Raw genomic sequence first — 25,507 nt, forward strand, 5'->3', positions numbered from 1 at the left:
AAATAAACATTTGAAATATATAAGTTTGTATGTAATGTATGAATATAATATACAAGTTTCACTTTTTAAATGGAATTACTGAAATCAGTCTACTTTTTCATGATATTCAAATTTTATGACCAGCACCTGTATATCTAAAATAAATAATAAAATGTTTACATAATGTTTTTTTTTTTAATAAACGTAACCATCTTGACAACATACAACAGGAAAATACTTAAAAGAGTAACTACAGCAAATCAAAACATTGTTGCAAGAAAACTACTGGTAACATTACTATATATATATATATATATATATATATATATATAGAGAGAGAGAGAGAGAGAGAGAGAGACGAAAAAAAAATCTATCAAGTTTACAATGTTATCAGCTAAAATGAAATAAGAACACCTCACATGTGTAACCATTTCAACCATCTGTAGTAAGAAAGACTGAGGAACAAAGAAAAACTAAACAAAGAAGAAATCTGAACCAAGAAAGAAAGAAAGACAAAAACAGATCAGTGTTAAAAAACAAGGTGCTGAAGAAGGATGACTGTTAGAAAAAAAATTAAAACCTTTTAAAACTGTCTGCAGTTGCCACTTAGCACCTCCCAGCATCCCGAATGAGTCGACCTTTCTATAAGTAAATTCAGAGATAATTGACCTCAACAGTATTCTGAGTGAGAGGCAGGAGATGGAGGGAAGCAGAGACAGGCAGAAGACTGTGTGAAGTGCTGTAGAAAGTGAGTGGGAGGCAGTGTTGTCACAGTGCATAATGGTGTTGCTATCATTGTCACTGGCTGGAAGAACAAAGAACCGAGAGCGACTGCGTTTGGGTGTCAGGAGGAGGGAGAAAGTCAGAGCAAGTTCACGGGTCAGAAAACAAAAGAAAAAGTGGACGAGCGCGAGGGAGAGGCGATGAGAGCGACTAAGATGATGTCGAATTTTTTTTTCCAGGAGTGGGAAAGATCTGGAGAACTCCGTTTAGATGTTATTGTTTTTTTCTTTCTGTTTTAAAAGGAACTCATTTTGGTGAAACGGAAGCTGATCGTAGAAACTAACAAAGCGCTGATCCCTGAGAAGTTGATAAAAGCAAAATAATATTGACTGCTTTAAAACACATTTGTCTTGACATTTATCAGCACTGTGACATTTATTCCTCCACGTGCGTGCGGAGACAAAAATCGCTGTTCGTTTTAGGGAGCTGCCTCACATTGTAGCAGATGTGTATGAGGATTTTGATTGGCAAAAGCGAAACATTTTATTTGATTTCTATATGCAGCTAAGATAAATACTAAGCAAAGCTCAGGTTGTCGCTTAAAGTGGAAAAAAACTACACCGTGTAGCTTAAAAGTGAGAGGAATATTACCATATCACTGTCAGACATCTGCACTGAACTCTCACAGTCAGTGCAGCACATCCATACGGTTCAATTCTACCTCAGTGACTGACACAAAGTCAGGTGCACAATTATATTAACTATAGCTTGGTTTTATTTTTATTTTTATTTTTTTCATGGTTATTATTCTCTGCTCCAACCCTGAACTTTGCATTTAACAGTTCCTGAGGTCCATGTTGTGTTCAGGTCCAACAACCAGTACTCAAATACTTAGTATCTCCAGAGTGATGTCAGTACTTTCTACTGCCAGAATCATTCTGGCAGTATTTTATACGCACTTTTTGCCAATATAGTGTGTAAAAAGACTAATGCCAACAATAAAAGGGCTCTTCTTTCAGATGCCATATTTCTTCAGTTTCGCCAGTTTTTAATTTGATTGAATTTTTACAGTGTAGCTGCATTTCATTTGGAAAAATAGAAAACAACAAAACAAAGTTGCGTAAGTTTAAGTGTGTGTGTGGGGGGGGCAGATTCGGAAAAACAAAAGAAAAGAAATGATTTTTATAGGGTTTTATATTAATTTTATATTATATTTTATATTAATATTTTTATATTAATTTGTAAAAAAAATGCATGCTTCAGACATGCTTCACCGTTGAGCAGAAACCTTGCATCGCAAAATTTAAAAAACAAAAAAGTTCATCTCTTTTATAAATCATCTCTGTGCTTAAAAATATCACATTTGTTCCTCTTTGAGGATGTTAACAAAAATACTACGTTGTGATTTAAAACCTAGAACCGATAACCCCCAACAGTAAAGCCACCTGTGTAAGCGCCCATCTTTCCACCAAGTCCCATCGAGTGATGAACTGGGTTCTGTGGGTCACAGAGAGGGACCCCTCGGCTCCTCCAGTGCCTCCTGCTGAGGCTTGATTGGACTGAGATGTAGGAGTTTGAAAGGCTACATCAGAGCCAGCTGGTTGTTGTGTTCATCAGTGTGGCTGGGAGTCACTGTGTGTTTACAGGCAACACGGATATAATTACCAGGATCAAATATTTCCCAGCAGAACGTTGCATCAAAACATAACGTTCAAAGTTAACCCTTTAGGCTGTGAGTGGTTTTAATATTGTGGCTGTTTCGTGTTTAAATGTTAAGGGAAATAAATGTGTGGTGGTGCTGTAACAAAAAGGTAAATGGAATAGGTTTAACAAATAACTGATGAATGTAATGAGACTCTTTCAGGAGGAGATAAGTTTTACGTTTTGGTCGTCTGGAATGATGAACGATGCAGACGTCACATCCCATCATATTTTATACGAGGTGAAGCTTAAGTTTGGGGATTTCTTTAAATATTTCATCTTATATTTGTGCAGTTCTGGCTGAAAAATTGGTTCCACCTATAAGTTTTAACAATGAGCCAACCCTCACTAAGTGCATATTATTAGAGTCAAAAGGTGCATACTAGTTACATATCTGATGAAAATGAACACTTAAGGTTAAAAAACAAAAGCATGTTAACAGGCTATAAGGATGGAAATTGAATCTTGTTTATCAGTAACTTTAATGTTCAAACTTTGAGCTGTGAGACGGCAGGTGTAGGACTTCCAGACTATTTATGGCAGCGAGGTAATATAGAAGGAAATAGTTTCTATACAGTAAAAGAAGTCAGTGGGAAAGAAATGCTTTGATCAGCAAAACGAGGAGTGGTGAGGAACAAACTTTTAGCATATACTGTACATATATTCATATAAAAATAATCAGACTTTCAGCTCTGCAGTTGATATTAATTCTGTCTGGTTGCTGTATGAATGATGGATGAAAGTTCTTTTTGCACAGTCACAAGGTGACCCAAATGCATGCTTGTAAAAAAAATAAAAAATACTGATGATAATGTATCTCCTCTTAATGAAGAATCGTCCATCAAAAATCATCTTTTCACACACTATTGATTTTGTTTTTGTTTGTTTTTTTTTGTTCTGGATGTGTCGAGAAAAAGAACAAACAAGGAAAAGAAGCTTTAACTGTCTCGTTTCATTTACTCACGGCAGCTAATTGAAGCGGAGTCCGAGTAAAAAATTAGCTGCAAAAGAAAGTCTGCCCCTGGTGTGTGCATTACAAGCGAGTGTCAAAGTGATGCTCGATGAGAGGAGGGGGGGAAACGCACTGTATTGAGCTTTTCTTCCCTTCAGATCTTCGCTGATTATCCCTGCTTCATCACCCCATACCCTCTGCGCCCCTCCCTCTCAGGCTAAATGGAAGCTGTGTGTTGCTGCGTTAGAAAGCCAGTCACATCCCCTCTCACACTTCTTTTTAGCCCCTCTAAGAGTCTCACACTCCCTCCCTTTCTCCATTTCCCACCTCTACCTTTTTTCTTTGTCTATCCTTGACACGCTCTCTCTGTCTTTTTCTCCCCCCCACCACCACCACCTTCCCCTTCTCTTCCTCCAGCCCTCTTTCTGTCCACGCCGACACCCTCGACTGATTCTGCCAGAGTCATGGCCTTCAGAGCCTGACAAGAATTCAGAGCCTGTAAGAGCATGCGTGTGTGTGCGTGTGTGTCTGCGTCTTCAAGCATGGATGAAATATGAACTGTTAAATATGAATGCAGGGCGATGTTCTGATGCCACATAGTCGTGCCACTCATGCGAGGGGTGCTGGTGAAGATGGGCACGCTAACTTCGGCGTGTATGACAAGGAACTGCAGCGCGTGTGTGGCATTATTCTGCATTACATTCGCCATCCATTTGTCTGTGATACTTGCCATACAAACACACACAGACAAAAGCCCAGGATTCAGGCTTCACTGACTTTAAACCTTGCTCAGGCTGACAGTAATTTCTGCCTCCAAATTACATTCCAATGGCTTCATAAATCTGCTGCCTCCTCCTCTGTCTTTTTCTCTCCTCCCCTTCTTCCTGCCTCTCTATCTCTTCTCCTTCCCTCTCCCTTTTCTTTTCTTTTTACTCCTGCCTCACTCCATTTTTTCCCCCCCACATACACCCCACCCCAGCCCTCCGCCTCCCCCTCCATCACCACCTCCCTCTACGCCTCTATTTCACCGTCTCCCTTTCTCTTTCTCCTTCCCCCGCTATCACTTATTTTCTCGTTTCCCCACACTCCTTCTCTCTGGCGCTGGCTCAGTAAATGAGAAACAGGGAGGCAGAGACGGGGAGGTTACGTGTGCGGGGTAGTTAAACAGTGACACACACATAAATCCACACAGATGTGCTCTCACACACACACCAAAGTGTGTAAATGCACACATGCATGAGCACACACAGGCAGTCAAACATCATAAACAGCACATTACTCTTTGATGGAAAGACAAGCATTTGTGTTGCCGTATATTTGCCTCGCGAGCAAAGTGACTCGTGCGGGCGTGCGCATTGCAATGCATACACATGTGTGCACTCTTTTTAATGAGAGTGTTCATTTTACAGATAGTGCCTCGAGGTGAAATAATTGCCAATGTTGGGCCCCGATGGCTGGTTCAAGTGTTCTCAGGCCAGTTGTCTTTATGGGCCGAGGCAGGCCACAAACACACCCATCAGCTCCCTCACTGCCGCTTTTAACTGCTGCTCTGCTCCAGCCAGCACTCACATGCAATGAATACATGGGTATAATATGCATAAGCACACAATGTAGACACCAAGCCGGGCATTAACACCAAACACACACACACACGCGCGCTGAGGGAGAGGCCAGCGGAGAACAATAGGCTGCCTGACAATGGGGCTCAAAGGAATTCTCTCCTCCGTATTAATATTCAGAAGAGTGGATGTGGAGAGAGTGTGTGTGTCAGCAGGGACGCATGCTCATCAACCTCACTAACACCGAGGTTAGGCAGCCACATGATTACAAAGTACTCAAAGTTTGGTCCCTAGCCTTGTAACTCGAAATCCCAGATTCCTGCCAGCTCGCTTCCTATGTCCTAACTCTCTGCAGTGGACAGAAAGTGCAACAATTCCCCAGCTGAGATATCTCTTTGCTCTTAAAAATTACTCCAATCAGTTTTATAAAGCTATGGGTGAACGGAAAAGGAGAACTAATATTGCAAATTTCCTCCTCACAAAGTGCGTAAGTGCAGCTAAAAGATTATGCAGAGGAGAATTTGCAGAAATAAAAGAATTTTCTATTCTTTTCTCAACCTCTTTAATCAGAATGCATCACTTTTTCTTCTAAAAGCTCATGTTAGGACGAAGACATACGGCAGTAAAAACAGCCACCAGACCTCTCTTTATGTCCTCCATCTGTAAAGCCCAATGAGGCTGCTAACAACACGTATATGAATGCTCCTGTCATAATTCTATGCATATTGTACCACCATCTGGGAATCTGCAAGAAGATGAATCGCTTACAGCTCATATTTGCACATCTGCACACTTTTTTCTAACAGATTTTGAGGCAGTTGTTTTTTTTTGTTGTTGTTGTTGGTTTGGTTGCAGTGCACCGATCAGCAGCAATCAGGTGCATCATGCGTCCATTTTGTTTTATCATCTTCAGTTCATTTAAATGCATCTCCCCTTCTAGTTTGTTCAGAAAAAAACTGCTATTTTGTCAATTATTTAAAGCGAAGAGGAAAGCAAAGCAGCAAGGGCATCTGCACAGAGGCCACAGTGAAAGTCACGTACTGCTGGATGGCTGCAGGCGGTGCAGTTGTCATTGACTGGCTAACAAAAGCAGAGTGATTTCTGTCCCCCTCAGGAATAAGACGTTCTCTGTGCTCTCTGTTATGCATAAAAAAACTAAATAAAACAAGTGCAACAAAAAAGACGGGCAGAAATGTTGTTTGACCAAAGTGTTTATGGGTCACCAGAGCACGAGAGCTGCTCATTTCTTCATACTTCATCTTCTCCTTCACAACTATCAGTGTCGATGTGAGACAAAAGAAAAGTCAGAACAGAACAGCCCTCATTTGACAGGGAATGTGTTCTCTAATAACCCGTCAATGGAGTACATCAACAAGTCTTATTTTACCAATAAAATAACAGAAATTAAAAAAATACTGACCTCAGTTTGACATATTTTAAACATTGTAGACCAGTGAATTCTCATCTTTGTGTTAAAAAGAAAGAAAAAGCGGAAACATTATTTTTGTTAGATGATCTGTAGAAACCCAGGACTGTTTCTACAGTTTTTCCAACGCAGATATAGCCTGCTGTGATCCATTTTTGCAGAAAGCTGCTATAACACTGACTGTGAGTGAAAGCTAATAATGGTCTAATCTTTTTAGCCACGAAAAGCGATAATAAAGAGGCCTGATGCCACTTCAGATCACAGATGCTGACTTCAAACTGACGTATTACAGCGGCCCGGCTGATGTTTGAGTTTATAAATTAAAAGAACTGTAAAAGCTCTGAACTGGTGACGGACAGCCGGGTTGTCAACGTGTTCCCACACAGGGTTTGTGTTTTAGAGGTTAGAATAAACGGTATTATCAGCTCACAAGGGGAGACATTTGTCCTGTAAGTGTTGTCTTCTAAAATACAGCGATGACTGAAATAAGGCAGTGACACGCCGTACCTGTCTTTAACCTTCCTTAAACTTTAGCGAAAATCACTTTAATACACTTCCCCTTCCTGAATGGCAGCTGTCTAACTTTCCTCTCCCGACTCCCTTATTCTGTTACAAGCTCCCCATTTCACCGCTCCCTCCTCTCCATTTCACTTCCCTCAGATAGGCTGCTGAAAATCCATCACAAAAAGTTTGAAGGACAGCCCCAACATTACAAGGAGAGAACTACCCACATCGATATCCAATGAGCTGTGGACACGCCGCTGATGATCTGTAGTCACTTCTTGTCCAATACAGGCTCACATTTTGCCTGTGGTAGACAAAGATTAGTGAAGAGTGTAAGAATCGTTTGAACAGACCCTGCAGCCACACTGTAGAATGAGGTTTTTTTGCCCGTTTTAACAAACTATTAGCAAAGGAGATGTAATACAAAAAAGTTATTTGAACATTTTCATTTTTTGTGTATCCACGCGGACTTTACATATGGAGATTTTACCAAACAGTGATGTAACAGCCTACTTTCTGCAAGACATCTATTGCTTCGTGCACCGAAAAGCACAAGAAGAAGAGTCGATTTTACCATTTTTCCGGCGTCTGTCTTGCTTTGTCTTGACTCATTCGCCATTAAACTTTGATCATGTGCTGAAATGTTTAAGATTGAGAGGAAATTGTGAACAAAGCCAGAGAAAAATCGAGCTACAATTCTTTCGGGATGTTCTTTTAACCGTGCTCAGAATGTTTTGTTGTTGTTAATGCTGTCAAAAATCCCCACCTAGTAGCATAGCACGGGCATTTCTGTGATTTGTTGGAGTTTCTTTTTTTTTCTTTTTACCTGGGTGGAGATATTTCTTTTGAACGGAAGAAAAAATGATCAGTTCGAAATAAAAAGTAGCATTGCTGCAGCCTAAATTATTCATATTTGTCAAATTTATCATGGAGGTCAGTCAGATGAGTGAATGGATTAAATTGTGTGCATCATCAAGGTTTTTGTATGCTCGTCTTTCTATCAAAGACTAAAAACTTTTTTTTTTTTGCTAAATGTGAGGCCATTTATACATACGGCTCAACATTTCCAGAGTTAAGGACAACTTTAAACCAAAACAGCCGATAATTTCTGAAGCGATTTGAAAAGAGTTCAAGATTGTGCAAATATGTATTTTACTAGAACAAAAGAATTTTCGACGGGCCCTATTAGTTATCTTGAAAGTAATATTTTGATTACATTTTCATCAAATGACCAGACATTAAATCAACAGAACTGCAGATTCAAACTGTTTCCCCGAGCAGTTCAATCAACCAAATCATCTTAAATGAAAGAAACAGACTTCATAACTTATCATTTTTAGCTGAAATACATTTGCAAGTTAAAGCAGCTACCCAAAATGAGCTCAATCTAGATATTACAAAGTATTCTTTCTTGAGCAAATTGTCTTTTTTCACAGAACTTATCTTTTTAGCTCAGCTCTTTTATTGGCATTTTTTGAGTTGAATCAACACGTTAGATTTTAAAGTGCAGTGACTGCTTGCTTTTTGTACATAGTTTGTCCTCAAGTGTTTTCTAAAACAGTTTATTTAAAATTGAAAGTCAGTAACATGTCAGAACAGTTGGGATGGGCCACATTTACAGCTGTGTTGCATCATCAGCCCTTCTATATCGATTTGCATTTCAGAGTTTTGGAAGTCAAAGCCGTTCTCGTTCAGAGTTCCGCTGTTTGAGTTCAGTTTCGTGTTTTCTTTCCTTTTAAAAATAAATGTTTAGACCTGGTTTGAGATCTCGACTGCAGCCACTTCATTTTAGCACCTTGACTCTTGTACTACAGAGTGGTGATGTTGTTAAACACGAGTAATGTGGTTTGACATAGTCTCGTTGAAGTAAGAAAGAAAGAAAGGTTTCCCCAAAGAAAGGATAAGAGCATAATTGCTTTGAAACCTGTATGTCCAAGTTAAGCACTAACGATGACTTCGCACGTCGCTTTAATGCATCGGATGCTGGCTTTTAGCTGTGCATTGAGAACAAGCCAGATGGTCCTGCTCCTCTTCATACAGGGAGGGACAGAGTGTTCTTGATTTCCAAAGTTAATTCAAATTTTTGATTCCTCACACCACAGCACAGCTTCACACTTCCACATCTTAAATAAGCCGGAGACACTTCTGCCTTGTGTACGCTGCGTTTTTCTCTGCAGCGTAAAGTTTTGACACGTTTTGAGCCACTAATTATATTTTTGTAAGCATTCCTGAGTCCGTGCAATGATTTCAACAACAGAGCCTCAGCTGTTTGATGCAGTTCTGCCTGAAGGTATGCAGATGTGGAAGATCAGTAATGGCTTTCCCATCTTGTACATTATAAACAGGGATTTTTCAGGACCGTATGAATATTTTACTGTTATGTATAAGTAGATGATTATTTTTATAAATTATTTGCCATTTTATGCTGAGATAAAAATTGTTTTAGAAATGTTTACCCACCGTATTAAACTTCCCCCAGTCTTTACATCTGAATAACAGCATCTTTTTCCATACCCAGTTGTTTTTCTGACCTGTACATAGCTCACTGAATCGTAGTTATTTAATGTTGTTTTATTTTTTAGGTTGTTTCAGCTACTTAGAAACTCTTCCTGGAATTAAATTAAAAGAAACAGTGTGCGTCATTTTAAATTAAATGAACATTTTTGACTATGTATTCTGTCTCTATCTTTATATTCCACATTGTTTTGGTAATTAGTCGAGTATTAAGCATATAGTGAATTACTAATGAATGTAATGTCTAATCTGTTGCTCCACATTTAAAGCTTTTCACACATCAAATTTTTCTTGAATAGACGCCTGTTTACTAAACATGAATTTAACACGTTTTGCTAACGCTGTTAAAGCATTCTGTCCCACATCGAGCTCTTTTCAATTACATATTTTAGCTGCACTCTGCACGTATAAATCAGTTTACAAGCCACAAACTGGATATCACATCACTGCTGCTTTTATGAGCCGGACAATTTATTTCACCACGCCAACCATCTAACTACCTCTCTAAACTGCGGCCGAACGTGTTCCTTCCCATCTGTTTAAATGGTTAAAATACCAAATATCAGAAAGAAAAATACACAGACGCTGAGTCACCGACTTTAGACTGCAAGGTGTTCAGTTTAAAGCTTTTTAAACAGTCTGTTAAACAAGTTCTCCTCGGCTGCAGCTCGTGTCCTTTAAAAATGAAAATGAGGACACCTTTATTTGTCTCTATTTGTGTTTGAGCAAACTGCATGATAATTTCCCAGTTGGCTGTGGAGTCTACTTACTCTGGGATGAAGAGAATGTGCGAGTGTGAGCAGCGAAGCAGTTAATGGCTTTTGATGAATCTGTCTCTGTATACTCTGTATGCCTGATGAAAACCTTATATTTCTAAAACCAGTGTTCACTGGGGGTTTGGTTGTGCACATAAGATACAGGGACTTAGCGCGTGGCGGTTAATGAAAGCTCCGAAGCTTTGTGTATGAAGAAAATAAATAAAAAAAACTGATATAAAACATGCAATTACCTTAATGGGAGGTTTGTCGTCCACTGGGAGTGTAATGTTGCGCATATGCAGCGTTGACCTTCCAGAAGTATTTTCACGAGCTACTTAATTTTATAAAGGTATAACCATTCTGAGGGGGATAATTATTTAGTCTTTTTAGTATTCCACATTGTGCCAACAATGAAACTCAACATCACGTCTTGGCATCATTTAAACAAAGCCGGTGTTTAAAAAAAAAAACTGAAAACAAAATTAAAGGTAATTAATTTAAAGCATATTTTTTAATTTCTTTTATTAACAAAAAAATAACTAAATAATAAATTTTAAAAAGCATGCAAGCTGCCGAACTGGCATCTAAATATTTTTGGTGTGACTTTTTAATTTGTTTTTCTATTTTATGCTTTCTTTTAGATAAACAAACCAAAAAAAAAAAAAAAATTCACATTCGACTAAAATCTTAAGTGACTTTTTTGATACCCACGATCACTTAATTTCCCCAATTAGCAGCAGAGAGCTTACATAAAAGTCGGACAGCTTCTTACCATTTAAGCAGATAAAAAGATTTTGATAGATCTCCCAAAACTTCAGCAGAGACTAAATAACAGCGAACATTTATCTTGCAGCACGTATTTAATTTAAAGTAGATTAGCTTGGCTGCGTTTCTAGTGTGTATATTTGCATGGTTATATATAAAACAGTTTCTTCAGTTATCAGCTCAGACTTTTCAATAAAATTTTCCACATTAACTACTGGACATTTCCAGTTATACATGCATTGTTTCTAAAATTTCATTAATGTTATTCAACCATAGTATTTCCCTCAAAATTTTATTCTTTTTTGTTGTAAAGACAGCAAACGAGAAGGGAGGGACTGCAGGCTTTTTCGACAAGCAAAAAAACGAGTTTGTCTACTCAGACACCTCCCCAATGAGTCAAAAACCCTTGTTCTGCTGTGCAGCTTGGAGTAGCAGCACAAGAACTACTTCACCCTCTGCCAGTGCCTTCGAGCTCACAGCTGATCTACCGGAGAGCAGAACAAGGACCACTGGGGACGCAGCTGGGCCACAACCACGACCTTACCATGTAGCAAAACACGAGACGGGGCTGGGCTCGCTGGTCAGCACTTACAGAACTTTATTTTTAAAGTACCAGCCTCAAAAATATTGTAGTTTATGTGAGACACTGCGCAACAATTCAAGTCCACATAAAAAAACCTGCAAGTTATAGAAGTTTTTGTCTCCCTTACTGTGCACACGTCTTTAATTTTTTATGTGTTTTAAAAGAATATGGATATCTCTGCACCGTAAAAATTTTTCCACCCTTATTCACAGCAAACAAACTCTAATAATCTTATTGTCTGTGTCTTTTCAGGCTGCTGATTTCTAACTCCCAACCAGCGGCTGACCCGCTGAAGCAAACACCAGTGAGGTGAAGACTGTCCATTTCCACCAGGCTGAGAGAGAACTTCCCACACCGAATCACGACACAGCGCTGTTCAAAGTGGACTGCATACAATAGACAAAATCATCTGGTCTGGCTTTGCTGCCTGTGAAGTTGATTTGTGCACTCTGAAAAAGGAACTAATCAAACATTAAACAGAGGAGAGTGAGGCTGAAACTGAGAGGCAGGGTGAAAGCAGCTCTGCCCCTTGAAACCAGCTCAACGTCGGTTGTCTTGCCTGACTGAACCCATCCATCATTCTCCACAAACATGTTTAATATTATCGCTGAACTGTGACGTTTATCTTGTAATATTTGTGATCGTGGAACCTTAACAACAGATCAGACTTTTCGATAAGGACTTTTGTTGAGTTCTCCTGAGCTGTAGAAATCTTGCTGCTTCTCATTTCTCTCTTCACTGCTCATCAAATTAAAAACCACTACCTGCCTTTTCGAAGCAAGTGTAGCACGGCAAAGTACTATTTTTGCATGACCCACTGCTTGCATGAGTATCCAGGATTGCTTTTGACTTCCAAGAAGGACCCTTGAGCTCTCAACTATCTTCTGACTGTCTGCCCAACTGTAGTGTTTGGGTGTGGAGGGGTGGCTGCAGAATTAGGCCTCTGGACACTCGCTGAGGATGACTTAAGTTGGCAGGCCTAAAAGCCCCTTACCCAGAGAAAGAAAGAGAGCTTGGCAGTGGGACACACATCTGCACACAACACAGAAATGTGGATGCCATGGCGGCTTTGAGCCATGCTGGTGCAGCTACTTGTGGAGCCCTGGAGTGCAGGCTATCATCATCCCTATCATAATTCACCCAAGCTGAGGAAGATTCAACAGCCTGAAGGAAAGAGGCTACACTTCTGAACGATTCAAAGAAGGCTGTGAAACTGTGCTAACACAGAGATCCAAGGCAACGTCCTCAATCACACGTACAGACGCTCTAATACTCCTCTCCACAAATCCCTGATACAGGAGAAACAAAGCAGCAGCGGACGTGAAAGGCACAGAGACTGAGCAGGTTAGAAAGCCCTCGGCAATCACACCACGGGTCGATCAGACCCTTTTACACTCACTGCGCGTTCATCGCATCGAGATTCACCACACTCACACCTTGTTTTCAGCTACATGATAAGAAACAAAGACCTTTTAAGAACATGATTAAAATGGTGGGGTTGGGGGAGTACAAAAGGAGAAAGGCAAATGTGGAGGCAAGAAAGGTGAGGCAGAAAAGGAGTGTATAAGAGAATGGAGGGGAGATGGAGGTGGTCTGCCGCATCTAAATGGAAAAGAGGAGGAGAGGAGGGAAGAAAAGAGGAGAGGAGATGTGGGCAGGAAGACTAAACCACGTCTGATTGATCCAATCTCAGTGTGTAGGAATCAACAGACAACTGGAGAGGAAATGATAAAAAGAGGATTAGAAAGAGATGGAGACTGTAGAAGGGAGGATGACTGTATGGATACTTCTGTAAACAAACGTGAAAGTGGATATAATGACAGGTCATGAAGGAGAGGTAGGCGGATCGGAGAGGTAGATGGTGTAGAAGATAAAGACGCAGAGAGAAGAGACAGTTGGAGACAGCGAGAGATCGAACCAGAGACGAGGGAAGACAGAAAATCTGAGAATCATTAAAGCAACATGTCGACTGGAAGCCTTGGCATGTGGGCGAAAACACACATACGGGCTTGTGCCAAGAGGATATTTACGAGAGGGAAGTGGGGATATTGTGGCACCGAAACATATGCTAGTTGATATTCATAGAGCATCTCAATCTGGTCTCAGCTCCTACCTTTACACTTCCTCTCATGTGCATCTCTCCTTCAGTTTTTCTGTCTCTCAAATGCAAAGAATAGCTGAAAATATTAGGATTTGAGCTAAAAATATTATTAGAAAAAGGAAAATGAAGTCAGGGATCATGCCAAAATGTGTAGCACACATTCTTTTTCACCTTGGCATATCAAATACAGTCTGTCGGGCTGAGACGGGAGCTGGTTGTTGTAGATACAGATCTCTGTCACATATACACACAGAAACGCACAACACAGGCGTGTAAAGGTACCAAATGCAGCTATTTTTACACCTATCTAAAAGAAAAAAACAACAACACCCAGTCAGTATTTGGAACCATCCTATATTTTGCAGCAAACTCATCTGATACAGACTTAGGTCTTCACTGCCAGGAACTCATTTCCCCTCTCCTCCTCTGACTGGCCGACTCTCCATCTGTCTTCTCACCCCCTTCCCTTCCTTCATCTCTTCTATTGTTGCCATCTCTTGTTTGCTTTGCATGGATTTTGACTGAAGCCAAGGGGCAATTTTGCATGTAGCACAGAGTTCACATACAAACACACATGTGCATGTGCCAAGAGGGGGAAAAAAAAACTTGCCCTTAGAGGATTTGTTTATCAAATGTGCTGTCAAATCAAGTCAGGCTTTTCAAATCAGGGCACATTTTCCAGCCTCAGGCTTCTCAAAAAAGGACTTCAAACAAGAGTTAAATACAATGGGATTTCAAAAACTCTCCTTGCTGTATATTATTCTATCCCATACATAGATCGCTGAATATAAATGCAAAGGCATTGTTTTATTTGAAAGGTAAACTGATGTTGGCATGAAGGATTTGTGAGGAGACAAATTACAAAATATCAACCAAGGAACAGTTTAAATGTTGCAGAAAAAAAAAATCTGTCTCTGTAAAACATCTCACTAAAACATTTCTGGTGATTTCAAGACCACTTTCCTGAATAATTTATAGAAATTTCACGAACAATAACCACTGAGTGAAAGTATGCATTATACATGTCAGCTTATATTGAGACTGCACAGTATGTGCACTTTGTGCTCAGCGTGTTTATTAATTTGTGTGAGCATTTCTCTTGGCCGTGACCTCAAACAAAAGCACTGTGTGTCTGAGTAAACATCCAGATAGCCGTGAAGTTCTGTCTTTCGACGGTGTTCTTATTATAATTCTATTTTCAGGGTCAGATCTAGTGCTGTCACAGCAACTTTGATTTTCCTGTTGTTTTCAAAGTGATCCACTGCACTGTAGGCAATTAATCTAATCTCCTTCTCTCCATTCCATCCTCCATTTTAGTTTTGTGTCACTCACTTCAATTCAGTTAATCTCCTTGGAAAACAATCCCACTTCACTTATTTTCCTCCACTTCAACTGTCACTGTCCAATTTTCTCCATTTCTGTCGTCTCTGTGCTTTCTTTGATTCTTGTAATCTTTATCACCCGTCAGTCCACCCCTCGTTACACTCACTGGCTCAAAATGTCAGTTTGTCTTCTGCTTGGTTGCCCTGACCCATATAATACTGGGTAGTTTCTCTTAAGGGCATCTTACTATTCTATTCCCAAGTCTTTCAACTCTTCAGTTTTAAAAAAAGGCCTAACTTTTACAAGCAGGTGGAAAAAAAACATTGCAATTGAGCAATATGAAAAAATACAATATGCAGTTATTTTAATTTTTTCGATTTAAGGAGACATGTTATTGCCATTTTGCCAAATGAGCGATGGTAATTGTTTGTGTATTAATCTAGTTTTCCCTCTCTTTAGGTCAGGAGCTCCACGCCAACATGGCAGCTGAGAGTCTTGCTGAGCTTCGTGATTGGCTCTTTCTGCTCCTTCTGGTCCTCACCTTATTGGCTGAGGTGCTGGAGTTGGCGGCAGCAGCAATTGCTATGGAGACAGGCGAGGGAGATGAGGGCATTGTTTGTCCCTCAGTGTGCCGCTGTGATGAGGGCTTTGTCTACTGCAACGACCGTGGCCTGAGCATAATTCCTCCGCTACCATTAACGGCTGCCATCCTCTACTTGCAGAGCAATCGGTTGAGCAATGCCGGGCTGCCTCAGTCACTGGAACGCAGTACTTCCATACGAGTGATTTATCTGTACGCCAACCAGTTGGATGAATTTCCTATACACCTCCCACCGTCCTTAAAGGAGCTCCATTTGCAGGATAATAATATACGAACGTTACCCCGATCAGCTCTGGCTAAGTTACCATTACTTGAACGTTTACACCTGGATGATAACTCTATATCTACAGTTAGCATCCAGGAGAGAGCTTTTTCTGGGACTCCACGGCTTCGACTGCTATTTCTATCTCGGAATCACCTCTCAAGCATCCCTGCAGGCCTACCAGCTTCACTGGAAGAGTTACGACTGGACGACAACAGAATCAACACTATTCCTACACATGCCTTCCGCGGGCTCTCCTCCCTGAGACGTTTAGTCCTGGATGGGAACCTGTTGGCCAACACGCGCATCGCAGATGACACCTTTTCTCGTCTCTCTAACCTGACAGAGCTGTCACTGGTCAGGAATGCCTTGCAGTCTCCACCTGTCAATCTGCCTTCAGCCCACCTTATTCGACTCCATTTACAAGACAATGGAATGACCCATATTCCAAGAGGGGCACTGGATGGGATGCGGCGTCTACAGAAGTTGGATCTGTCAGGAAACAATTTGACCAGCCTCCCTCGAGGACTTCTGAGAGATACCGAAAGCCTGGAGCTTCTGTTGCTAAGAGGAAACCCCTGGTACTGTGGGTGCAACCTTCGTTGGCTGCATGCTTGGTTGCATGGACGAGGGTCAGCAGTGACTGTCAGAGGACTCACCTGTCAGGGACCCGAGCCTGTAAGGGGCCAGACACTCCGAGACCTAACGTCACTGATGGAGCAATGTGAAGGCCCTCCTGCCGGTCCCAGTCCTGGAGTAGGGATGAACCAAGCAGAGAAAGATGGAGGAGAAGACGAAGTTGGAGGAAGCCAAGCAGTCCCTTCTGGTAGCACGACTACTTCTCTGTTGGTTCCCACACAAGGCTCTCTCTTTACTCTGCGAGTCAAGCGACCTGGCCTCATTATGCCTCTTCCTCCAGGAGAAGGTGGACAGATATCAGGAGAGGCCTTAGAGCTGACTTTAAAACCTCTCTCTTCAGACAGTGTATTGGTAAGTTGGCTGTGCCTGCAGCCAGCACCCTCCTTCCGCCTTTCATGGCAGAGACTGGGTAGCAGTGCAGCTCTTGGTTCAATAACAGAAACTTTGGTTCCTGGAGAGAGGAGGCAGTATCTTCTCACCCAGCTCACCCCACGCTCCCATTACCTCATCTGTTTGCTGCCACTACGGCAGGAGGCCTCCCTTGGCAGCTCCAGTATGGGTGCATCTCGAGCTGGCAGTATGGACACAGACATCAAATACTCTGCCCCAGCCTGCGCTCAGATTGAGACTGGAGAGGCTGTGGTCAGCTCTGGAGGGATGGGATCAGAAAAGGAGGGTCAGGACTTAGAGCTAACAGCCCTGCCACTGGCTGGGATTATAGGAGGTGCCACAGCATTGGTAAGCCTGCTCCTAATCTTTGGAATCTTCTGCTGGTATGGACAGAGATCAGGTTACATGTCTGGGGACTCAGGTTCATACAGCAGAGGCCGGGGTGGAAAACATTACGATGACTATGTAGAGTCGGGCACCAAGAAAGACACTTCCATCTTAGAGATCAGGGCCCCTCCTGCAGGGTTTCAAATGACAGCTATGGCCCATCAGTCCCTGCAGCCTAAGCTAGAGGATGTTACCTACATTCACACCATTTTCCCATCCTCCTCCTCTTCCTCTCAAGCTAACGGGACCTACCGGAGCAGCCATGGAGCTGGCAGCCTCAACGGCACCATCCTCAGCCAAACTAGCCACCATCATGCCACCTATGGTACCAACCGTGGCTACAGAGAGGCTGGCATCCCCGACATAGATTATGCCTACACGTGATGATACAGGGATGTGCTTTCTGAGCCACAAAAGCCCCCTTGGCTTGTGGCATTTTGTCCTTGGTTTCCAAAGTACCCTCTGTGCCTCTGCTGGTTTGATTCTGATTGGTTTGCTTAGTAGATAAGACTGATTTGAGCTATGATGATGGGACACTGCTACTGAGTGACAGAAGTAAGAGTCCCACTATACTCTTCTACTGTATCCTACAAAGTACAGTAGGGTCTTCTTTCAGCACTGCTTATAGTTATAAATGGTTATGTTTCCTTTTTGGATTTCTCAGTGTCTTTCAAGCCTTCTCAGCTCATAATACTACACAGTAACTTATTTGAGGTTGATATACTAGGCTTAGCTGATTTAGCGGGAGATATATTTATAATATGAGGAAAAGGCACTTGATGTGTATAGAGATAGCACTCGTATCTTCCTACCAACTGTAAGCTCTGTGCTGTGTAGATAAAAGGGATAACAGAAGGAGAAATCAATGGTTGTTATAACCCACAGATGACAATGCATCATGGTTGACATGAAAAGATATGTTCCTAGTTCCCTCCTTTCCTCTGGTTTACTCCCCTTCTTTTAATTTCTCCATCTTTCCACCTCTTATTCTATTTATTTATTCATTTCTTCTTTTAGAGCTGAGGCTCTTTTCCTTTTATTCCTCTCCTCTCGTGTCTTTTGTGGTGCTGTGAGCAGAGGACGACTTTGTTCTCGCCAAGGGAGCTGACAGCAGTGATAACAGCTCTGACAGAGACGGAAGACACAAACCACAGCATGGGTAGACTAATGAGTGGGAAAGAGAGAGAAAGTGATGGATAGATGGGTGGAAGGAGAGGAAGAACATAAAAGGAGACTAGGGGGAACAGAGAGGGGTGCTGTTTTGGGGATGTAGTGTCTGAGAGAGGTGTGATGCTGACGGAGAAGAAAGAAATGGGAGTTAAGTTAAAAAATGGCATGTGACCAATGAAGTAGCAGGAGGCAAAAAAGACAACAAAAGGAAAAGAAAATTGGGGGGAAAAGGGCTGACAACTGGAATAATGTGGCATGATCTAGAAATGGATGAAGTTTTGCCCAGAGTGTGTCCCCTCACTCAAAAATGAGTGATAAAAGACTGCATGCTTCTTTCAAAGAGTGTTTGTGATTATTACAAGTCAAACAACTCAATAAATAACACAAAAACAAGGAAGACTGGCAAGGCAAGACAATCAAAAGGTAAAATGATTGCCAAGACCACAAGACAAATTACAAGCTTGAGAACGGTTATTAAAAAAAGTCTCTCAGAATTTAGAGGAACTGCATGAACCCAGTTTCGACAGTGGTCTGGTCTCATATAAAATCATCTTTGCGAGTGAAGAGAAAGAAACTAACCACAAATCTTATAATAGTAACCCATTTATCTTCCAGAGGAGATCTTTTTAATGGCAAATAAATTTTAGCAGGTGAACATTTTCTGGAGGAAGTTAAAAACGGCCGAGCTCTACTTAATCTTTCCTAAGACTCAATCATAACATTATAGGTGTTCGCGTTGATTAAAAAATAAACTGGTTGTTATTGTTTTCTATTAGGAAAAATAAGTGAATATGAATAATAATAAATGTGATTTTACATTGTGATATTTATGTATTGAGACATAGTGATTGGAAAACCTATTATACATAACACCAGACAGGAAAGTTTACTTTTGATTATTTAATAAAATAGAAATCTGAAAAAAAAAAATTAAAAAATCTTTATTACAATGTTCCACTTTTTTGTCTGATTTTGGAAGCCATCCCTGATAACACAAAGTTGATTTCATAGTGCAGGATTTTTCCACCACTGATGTCATTCTATGAACTAAACTCCAGAACATATCTTTGTTATAGCCTCTTGAATGTATGTTATTTTCTGAACTTTTATTTTTATTACTTTTTTGTTCAGAAATGTGCTTTTATTTAAAAAAAAAGAAGAAAAAAAAGATAGCATTGGCTTTAAGTTTCATTAATGTACTTTTCTCACAATTGTCCCAGAGTTTTTGGACCAAATGACTAATCAGCTGATTTAAATCAATAAAGTTGCAGCCTCACAAATCTGTTACGTCTCATTGTCATCAGCGCACGAAAATATACCACTTTAACTTGTATGGAAATAAAGTTAAATTGGGAAATCAAACCAACTTAAACAGTACCTAACATAAGCTGATGAAGTGCTGGCAGTGAAATACATTTGTTGACTCAGGTTGTCCAGTTTTATGGCCTTAGCGCAGCATAAACACAGTTCTGTTAACAGGGATCGCAGCCCGACCGCTACACTGTGCATTTCAACACGACCACGGCCACGGGAAAGCGGCACCTGCCCTCTGACTGCCTCTCACTAATAAACCCAAACTGAGGAAAGGACTATAAAAGAAAGATATATTGGAGAAAAAAACAGCCAGATTTTCAACAAAGGGGGAAGAAAAGATGGAAGGAGATGAGTACAGAGCGAGGACGTAGAGAGGAGATTTAGATATAGCCTTTAAGTGTTGAATCCACTCTTTCTTTTAGTAGAACTTTGTCTCTTTTGCATCCTGTGTTACTGTGTACCAATAATAATGGAGCTCCAGTGTGCTTTCTTTTTTAGTTTCTTTATAACTATATTTGTTTTTGGTTTTTATTCAGTTTTTAAGAGCACTGAAGCTACCATCTCTTCTTTCTAGAAATCCTTTCCTTTAAAAACAAAAAACAAAAAAAAAAAGCCTCAGATGTGATAATGAAAACACTCTTATGTATAAACAAAAAAAAAAAAAATGGGTGCGAAATGCTGTTTCATTTATTGGTCTGTCGTCTTTTTTTTCTACGCAGATGAATAAAGACTTCTAAAAAGAAAAGCTGTTTCGTTTTTTTTGTGTGTGTGTGTGTGTGCGTGTGTATACGGGGTTCATCAAAGAGGCTACAAAGGCTGGAAATAATGCACTGAGGTAGTTTAAGAACACAAAAATCAATGTGAGGCTCAGATTATTAATATGATTGATGACGAGACGGAGTGGACCTTGTTAAATCACACACACTGGATGGATGCGTCAGCTGCTATTTGATTTAACTTGGAGGAACGAGCCGTGGGTTCATTTGATGAGAAGTTTGTGTGGTTCGGTGCATGTTTGAAATCGGCGTTTGTGTGCATTTGTATGGTGCTGCTACGTTTGAGTGAAGACATGCCTCTCATTCTAAGTGAGTGCTAACGCTTGTGTAAGCATGGATCGATATAACAAATGCACAAGTGTATAAGTGTCCGTCTCAGAGTAACTGCTTAGGGTGGCTGAGAAGAGTCTGGGAGAATCGTACAGTATGCAGAAAGCTTGATGTAAGAAAAAAAAAAAATAAAAAAAGACATTTAACACTCCAAGCTGTATAAATATCACTCGTTGCTGAAAGACAAAAGGTGGGCAGTAATGTTTTTACTTTTCTGCGTGTTTGTATAACTTTACTTTAGGGAAATATCTGATGAACTGCTGGACAGAATTGAATGAAACTCTGATGAAGTAATCACTGGATGTAAATCTACAACTAATTCTTCACTTTTGGAGCCAACCCAGCTCAAGATGGCAGACACAGCTAATTGACATTAGCAAACACAAAAATAGCTATAATTCAGTGAATTTTGGAGATATCAAGATGAAATTTGGTATGCTAGTAGCTAAGACTCATCATCGCAGTGCTACACAGTTTGCAAGAGATTTGCTTAAAATTTTGGCATTAACTCCTCAAGCCAAATTTGTTTGTCTGTCAGCAAAATTTCTGATGAACCCCTGGATGGATTTCATTGAAACGTTCAGAAAGTTATCATCGAATATACATCTACACCCGATCTCCTTTTGGAGTAAATCTAATTCAAGCTAATCAACCCTGGTCAATGCAAAAACGGCTATAACTCAGTCAATTTTACAAAAGTGGCTAAAATTTGATGTGGCAGTAGCCGAGCAACCAATTCCGAGCATGAGATTTTAAGATTTCATGCAAGGCTGCATAGAATCTCCATCACCTCAACATAAGAGGATCTTAATTTAAAACTCTGATTTGAAAGGCGGCAGGAGATATGCATTCCTTTAAGGAATGTTAGGCCTTTCCTTATATGTTTGTGTATGCCAAGGCTCACGTCACAGTAAAAGTGATGCTGCAGCACCTTCACATCTCTGTGCTCTTAACACAGACCTGAGTCCTCATCTGTCATTATGGAGGCCTTTCACTGTCAAGGTCCATTATCTAGCATCAAGCTCTGCCGCTTAATTGTTCGAACTTACATTAGACCCAACAAAAAGATACATACCCAGAGATGGGAGGGAGGGTCTTTTCAGCCTGAAATGTAATTCTGCACTCCAACAAATGGGATCAAAGTTGAGGCTTCCATTAAGTTGCATCACATCGCTTTTCCTAAAATAATTAATCTGAAAGAAAGAATTTCCCAAATTCTTCAACGTGCAACAGTAATGTGTCATGTTTGCCGGTGTGTCCTTATCATCCAAGACCTCTTATCACCCTTGACAAATTAGCCCACTGATGTGTAATAAAATGGTTGGTTGCATTTTAAACTTCGTGCCCCGTATTTTCTCCCACTGCAGTGTTGTGAAGGATAATTTAAAGCTGCACGGTAAGGTAAAGTAGCCTTTCAGTGTTTGCATGCATTAAAGTCTTATTTAGTTAAAGGTCAGTGTATCCGTCTAAATGTGTTTGGCATTGTCAACCAAATCTTTGGTCTCAGTCATCTTTGCATGGTTAGTTTGAATGCAAATACTCCTATAAATTGCAGGCATCAAACTCGTAAGACGGCTCGTGCATTTGCATGTGGGGTAAAATTGCAGCTCAAAGGGTAAAACAGGAAATAAATAAACATAACATTTGAAAAAAAAGCGGTAATCTACATAAATACTGACAGCAGAAAATCAAGTGAGGAGGTTTCTGAAGTGTGTTCAACAAAATAATTCTCAGAAATCCAAGTACTGATGTATAATTTCAACAAAAACATGATTTCAGTAAGAGGAGCAGTAAGAGGTTTGATTTTTCCCTCTCGCTTGCAGTCGTCGTAGCCACTGACTCCAAATATAACCTCTGTCTATTTAGTGATTTTTTTTTTCTTTTTGTCAAAACATTTTTGCTTTGTGTTCACGATGACTCATGCTTTTTTTTTCTTTTCTTCTTCACAGCGCAGTTAAACTCTGAACAGTTTCCACTGACATGACGGCACAAACTCCAATCCTCACCTTGGTTTTATATCCGACTGGAGAGAAACATAAAAATTTTAAATACACCTCTTTTGTTGTACAGACACGGTACACTGTGTGGTTCTGCGGAAAGGTTAAGAACTGGTAATATCTTACCTGATTAACGACCTCAGTTTAGAGAAAGAGTTTAATTCTGACCGGATCAACGGGCTAATGGCTGCTTCAAGCTGTTAGCCGACCTAAAAGGTTTTATATCACTTCATGCAAACACTGTTTTATAAACCTTTACACTGCTGTCATTCAAGCAGACATATTGTGATACTCCTGCTCAAAGTGCCCCAGGCTGCAACAGAAGTGCTACAGCTAGCTGCTGCTGCTATTTACAGTCACCAATAACAATAGCATTTTATATAAATAGCCTTGTAAGGTGAATTTGGCTGCCATCAGCTGTGAAATATTTGAGAATGGAGTTGTTTTAAGACAGCAGCAATGCGCTTTGGACTTGGCCCCATTCATTTTAGCCATTAGCTTGTCAGTCCTGTCAGTATTAAACTGTATTTCTCCAAACAGAGGTCATTTGAGGAGCTATCAACAACATGCAGGATATAATTTATTCATAACGTTTCCATAGGAGCCTACTTCAAAAAAAAATTTGATCTATCCTTTTAATATTTGAACCGATGAGGGACTGGCGATTCTGTTCGAGCAGAAAAACTGAAGTCCCTCGATGGGCTGCGACTGCTGGTGGCTAGTTGGCAAACAGGGAGTCTCCAGAACGTCTCACGAAGTTCATGGGGGTTCTTGATTTCCTTGCGTGAGCCTAGAGGCTTGCATTCTTATTGTTTGAATTCTGAACAATTTTAAAAAATACTTTTTCCTACACATTTTCTCTCAAAATAGTCAAAATAATCGGTGTCTCAAACCCTTCTCAGATTTGACACAGGCAAGGAGCTGCATTTTGACAGAAAACATGCAGAGGTCTTAAAAAAAAAAAAAAAAAAAACACCGGTGAGAAAAAATTATTTTATCCAAATCTGCCTGTATTTATTTCAAAAGTGTACTCCAGTAGATTAAATCATAAACGTCGGGTCGGCTGCCAAGGTGGACACAAAACAGGTCTAGGTGGGTAAAAGGGTGGGCAATGACATAACGTGCATGGCCTGAAATACACTTCTGCAAGCTGCGCACACAAAAATTGGTCACCCACAACGCTCCTGCATGGCTCGCTGGGCACCTGGTCGCTAATACTCAGAGTACAGTGAGAACGCGAATTAAAATCGGGATATTTTCTCACATTATCGAGTGTCGCCAACTAGTCTCCGACAGTCACAGGGAAATACTAGCTTTACACTGACAAGTTTCTTTTGCTACAAAAACTGCGAGAAACTGATGAAAATGCCTCAGAGGAATGAAGTGATAAAGCAGCTGCAACAACAAAACATTAAGCCGCAGCTTTTTGGGGTTAGTTTCCCAGACACGTTTTATCTTTTAGTTTGGCTTAATGATGAGACGGCACTGCTGCAATTTTCATAACCTTCCAAGTAGGAAAAAGAGCCTGTGAAATTAAAGAGAATTAAAGATGCTTACAAGCCTAAATAGTCTTTGTGCTGCTTGTCTCATTATCAGCCTCACATTAGGCGAATGACACATGGACCTCTTTTCTTTGTGCTTAATGATAAACTGTTGGGGATTCGGTTTCATCTCTGCGTCTGCCTCTGCAGTTCGTGATGAGAAGCAACTCTCCGGCTCAGGATGCTTCAGGCAAAAGGCTCCTGCTGGATTTTTTTTTTCTTTCTTTTTCCCTCCCTCTCTCCAAAGCATCTCAGCCATCAGTAAAGTTCATCCGACTGCCCACCTCCTCTCCTGGGCTGCACTCTGGACCACACAGACACCTCAGCACTTCTTGTTATAGAAACTTGTGATTTCTCTGGAGCAACGACTCGCAGCCTTTCTCCAGCAGAGGCAGACACATCTCAGCCCCCCACTCCCAAAAAAATAAATAAACTCCAGGAGCTGGGTAAATTATTCATAAGTCAGCTGGAAATGCCACACACAGCGGGTTGTGATCACATCGGAGGTCCAGAACACACAATGTGCTGCTGAACTCCTCCCTCATTTAAAGGTTTATGGCTGCACTATTTAAGGGAAACGTCATCCACGCAACTATGGTGTCTAAAAAGTATTTTCACTTCTTTTTTCCTTTTTTTACCATTTTATCAACTTTCAGCTCTAGGCAATCAGATAAATTCTGTCTTTGAAGGTGAAAAAAAAAACAAGTGCATCAGCAATTCTGTTTAAGTCACCAATAAAGAAACATAAAAGATGAGTTTTTTAGCAGCTCTATCAGTGAGGAGAACAGACTGTATGGGTCACAGTCGTATTCAGGAAGAAAAACAATTATCTTAAATTAGAAAAGTAATTATTATCACACCCAGCCGAAAGGCGAAGGCAACCAATAATGGTTTTGCTCGTGTGTGTGTGTGTGCGTGTGTGTGTCTCTGTTACCAAAATATCTCATAAACCACTGGGCAGATTTTAATGAAACTTTCAGAAAGTAATCATGGGATGTACATCTACAACTGATTACCTTTCGGGGTGAATCCAACTCAAGATGGCCGCCGCAGCAAACCAACTTGAGCAAACATAAAAAGTGAAATATGCATTCCGTCAAGGAATGTCGGGCGTTTAATTTCTTTCTTGGTTTCTTCAAACATTAAAATTCAAAGAATGCTTTGATTTTAGAGTTTGCATCAACACACCTGTAACTACCAGCACAAAAAAAG

The 25,507-nt window shown here is 40.6% G+C and overlaps 2 protein-coding genes across 4 annotated transcripts in view; one reads left to right on the top strand and one right to left on the bottom strand.

Moving 5' to 3' along the window:
* The window catches only part of flrt1b (fibronectin leucine rich transmembrane protein 1b), a 44,763-nt gene extending 24,500 nt beyond the window's left edge, over window positions 1-20,263 (top strand). For both annotated transcript variants that reach the window (XM_017408368.3, XM_017408369.3), the window contains exons 2-3: window positions 11,717-12,808; window positions 15,348-20,263. In XM_017408368.3, the coding sequence (XP_017263857.1) occupies window positions 15,368-17,551 (2,184 nt within the window). In that variant the 5' untranslated portion in view covers window positions 11,717-12,808; window positions 15,348-15,367 and the 3' untranslated portion in view covers window positions 17,552-20,263. The remainder of the gene's footprint in view (window positions 1-11,716; window positions 12,809-15,347) is intronic.
* macrod1 (mono-ADP ribosylhydrolase 1) overlaps window positions 1-25,507 on the bottom strand; it is a 135,149-nt gene that overhangs the window by 91,394 nt on the left and 18,248 nt on the right. The window lies entirely within an intron of this gene.

This window comes from Kryptolebias marmoratus, linkage group LG9, assembly GCF_001649575.2.
Source record: "Kryptolebias marmoratus isolate JLee-2015 linkage group LG9, ASM164957v2, whole genome shotgun sequence".
NCBI lineage: Eukaryota > Metazoa > Chordata > Actinopteri > Cyprinodontiformes > Rivulidae > Kryptolebias > Kryptolebias marmoratus.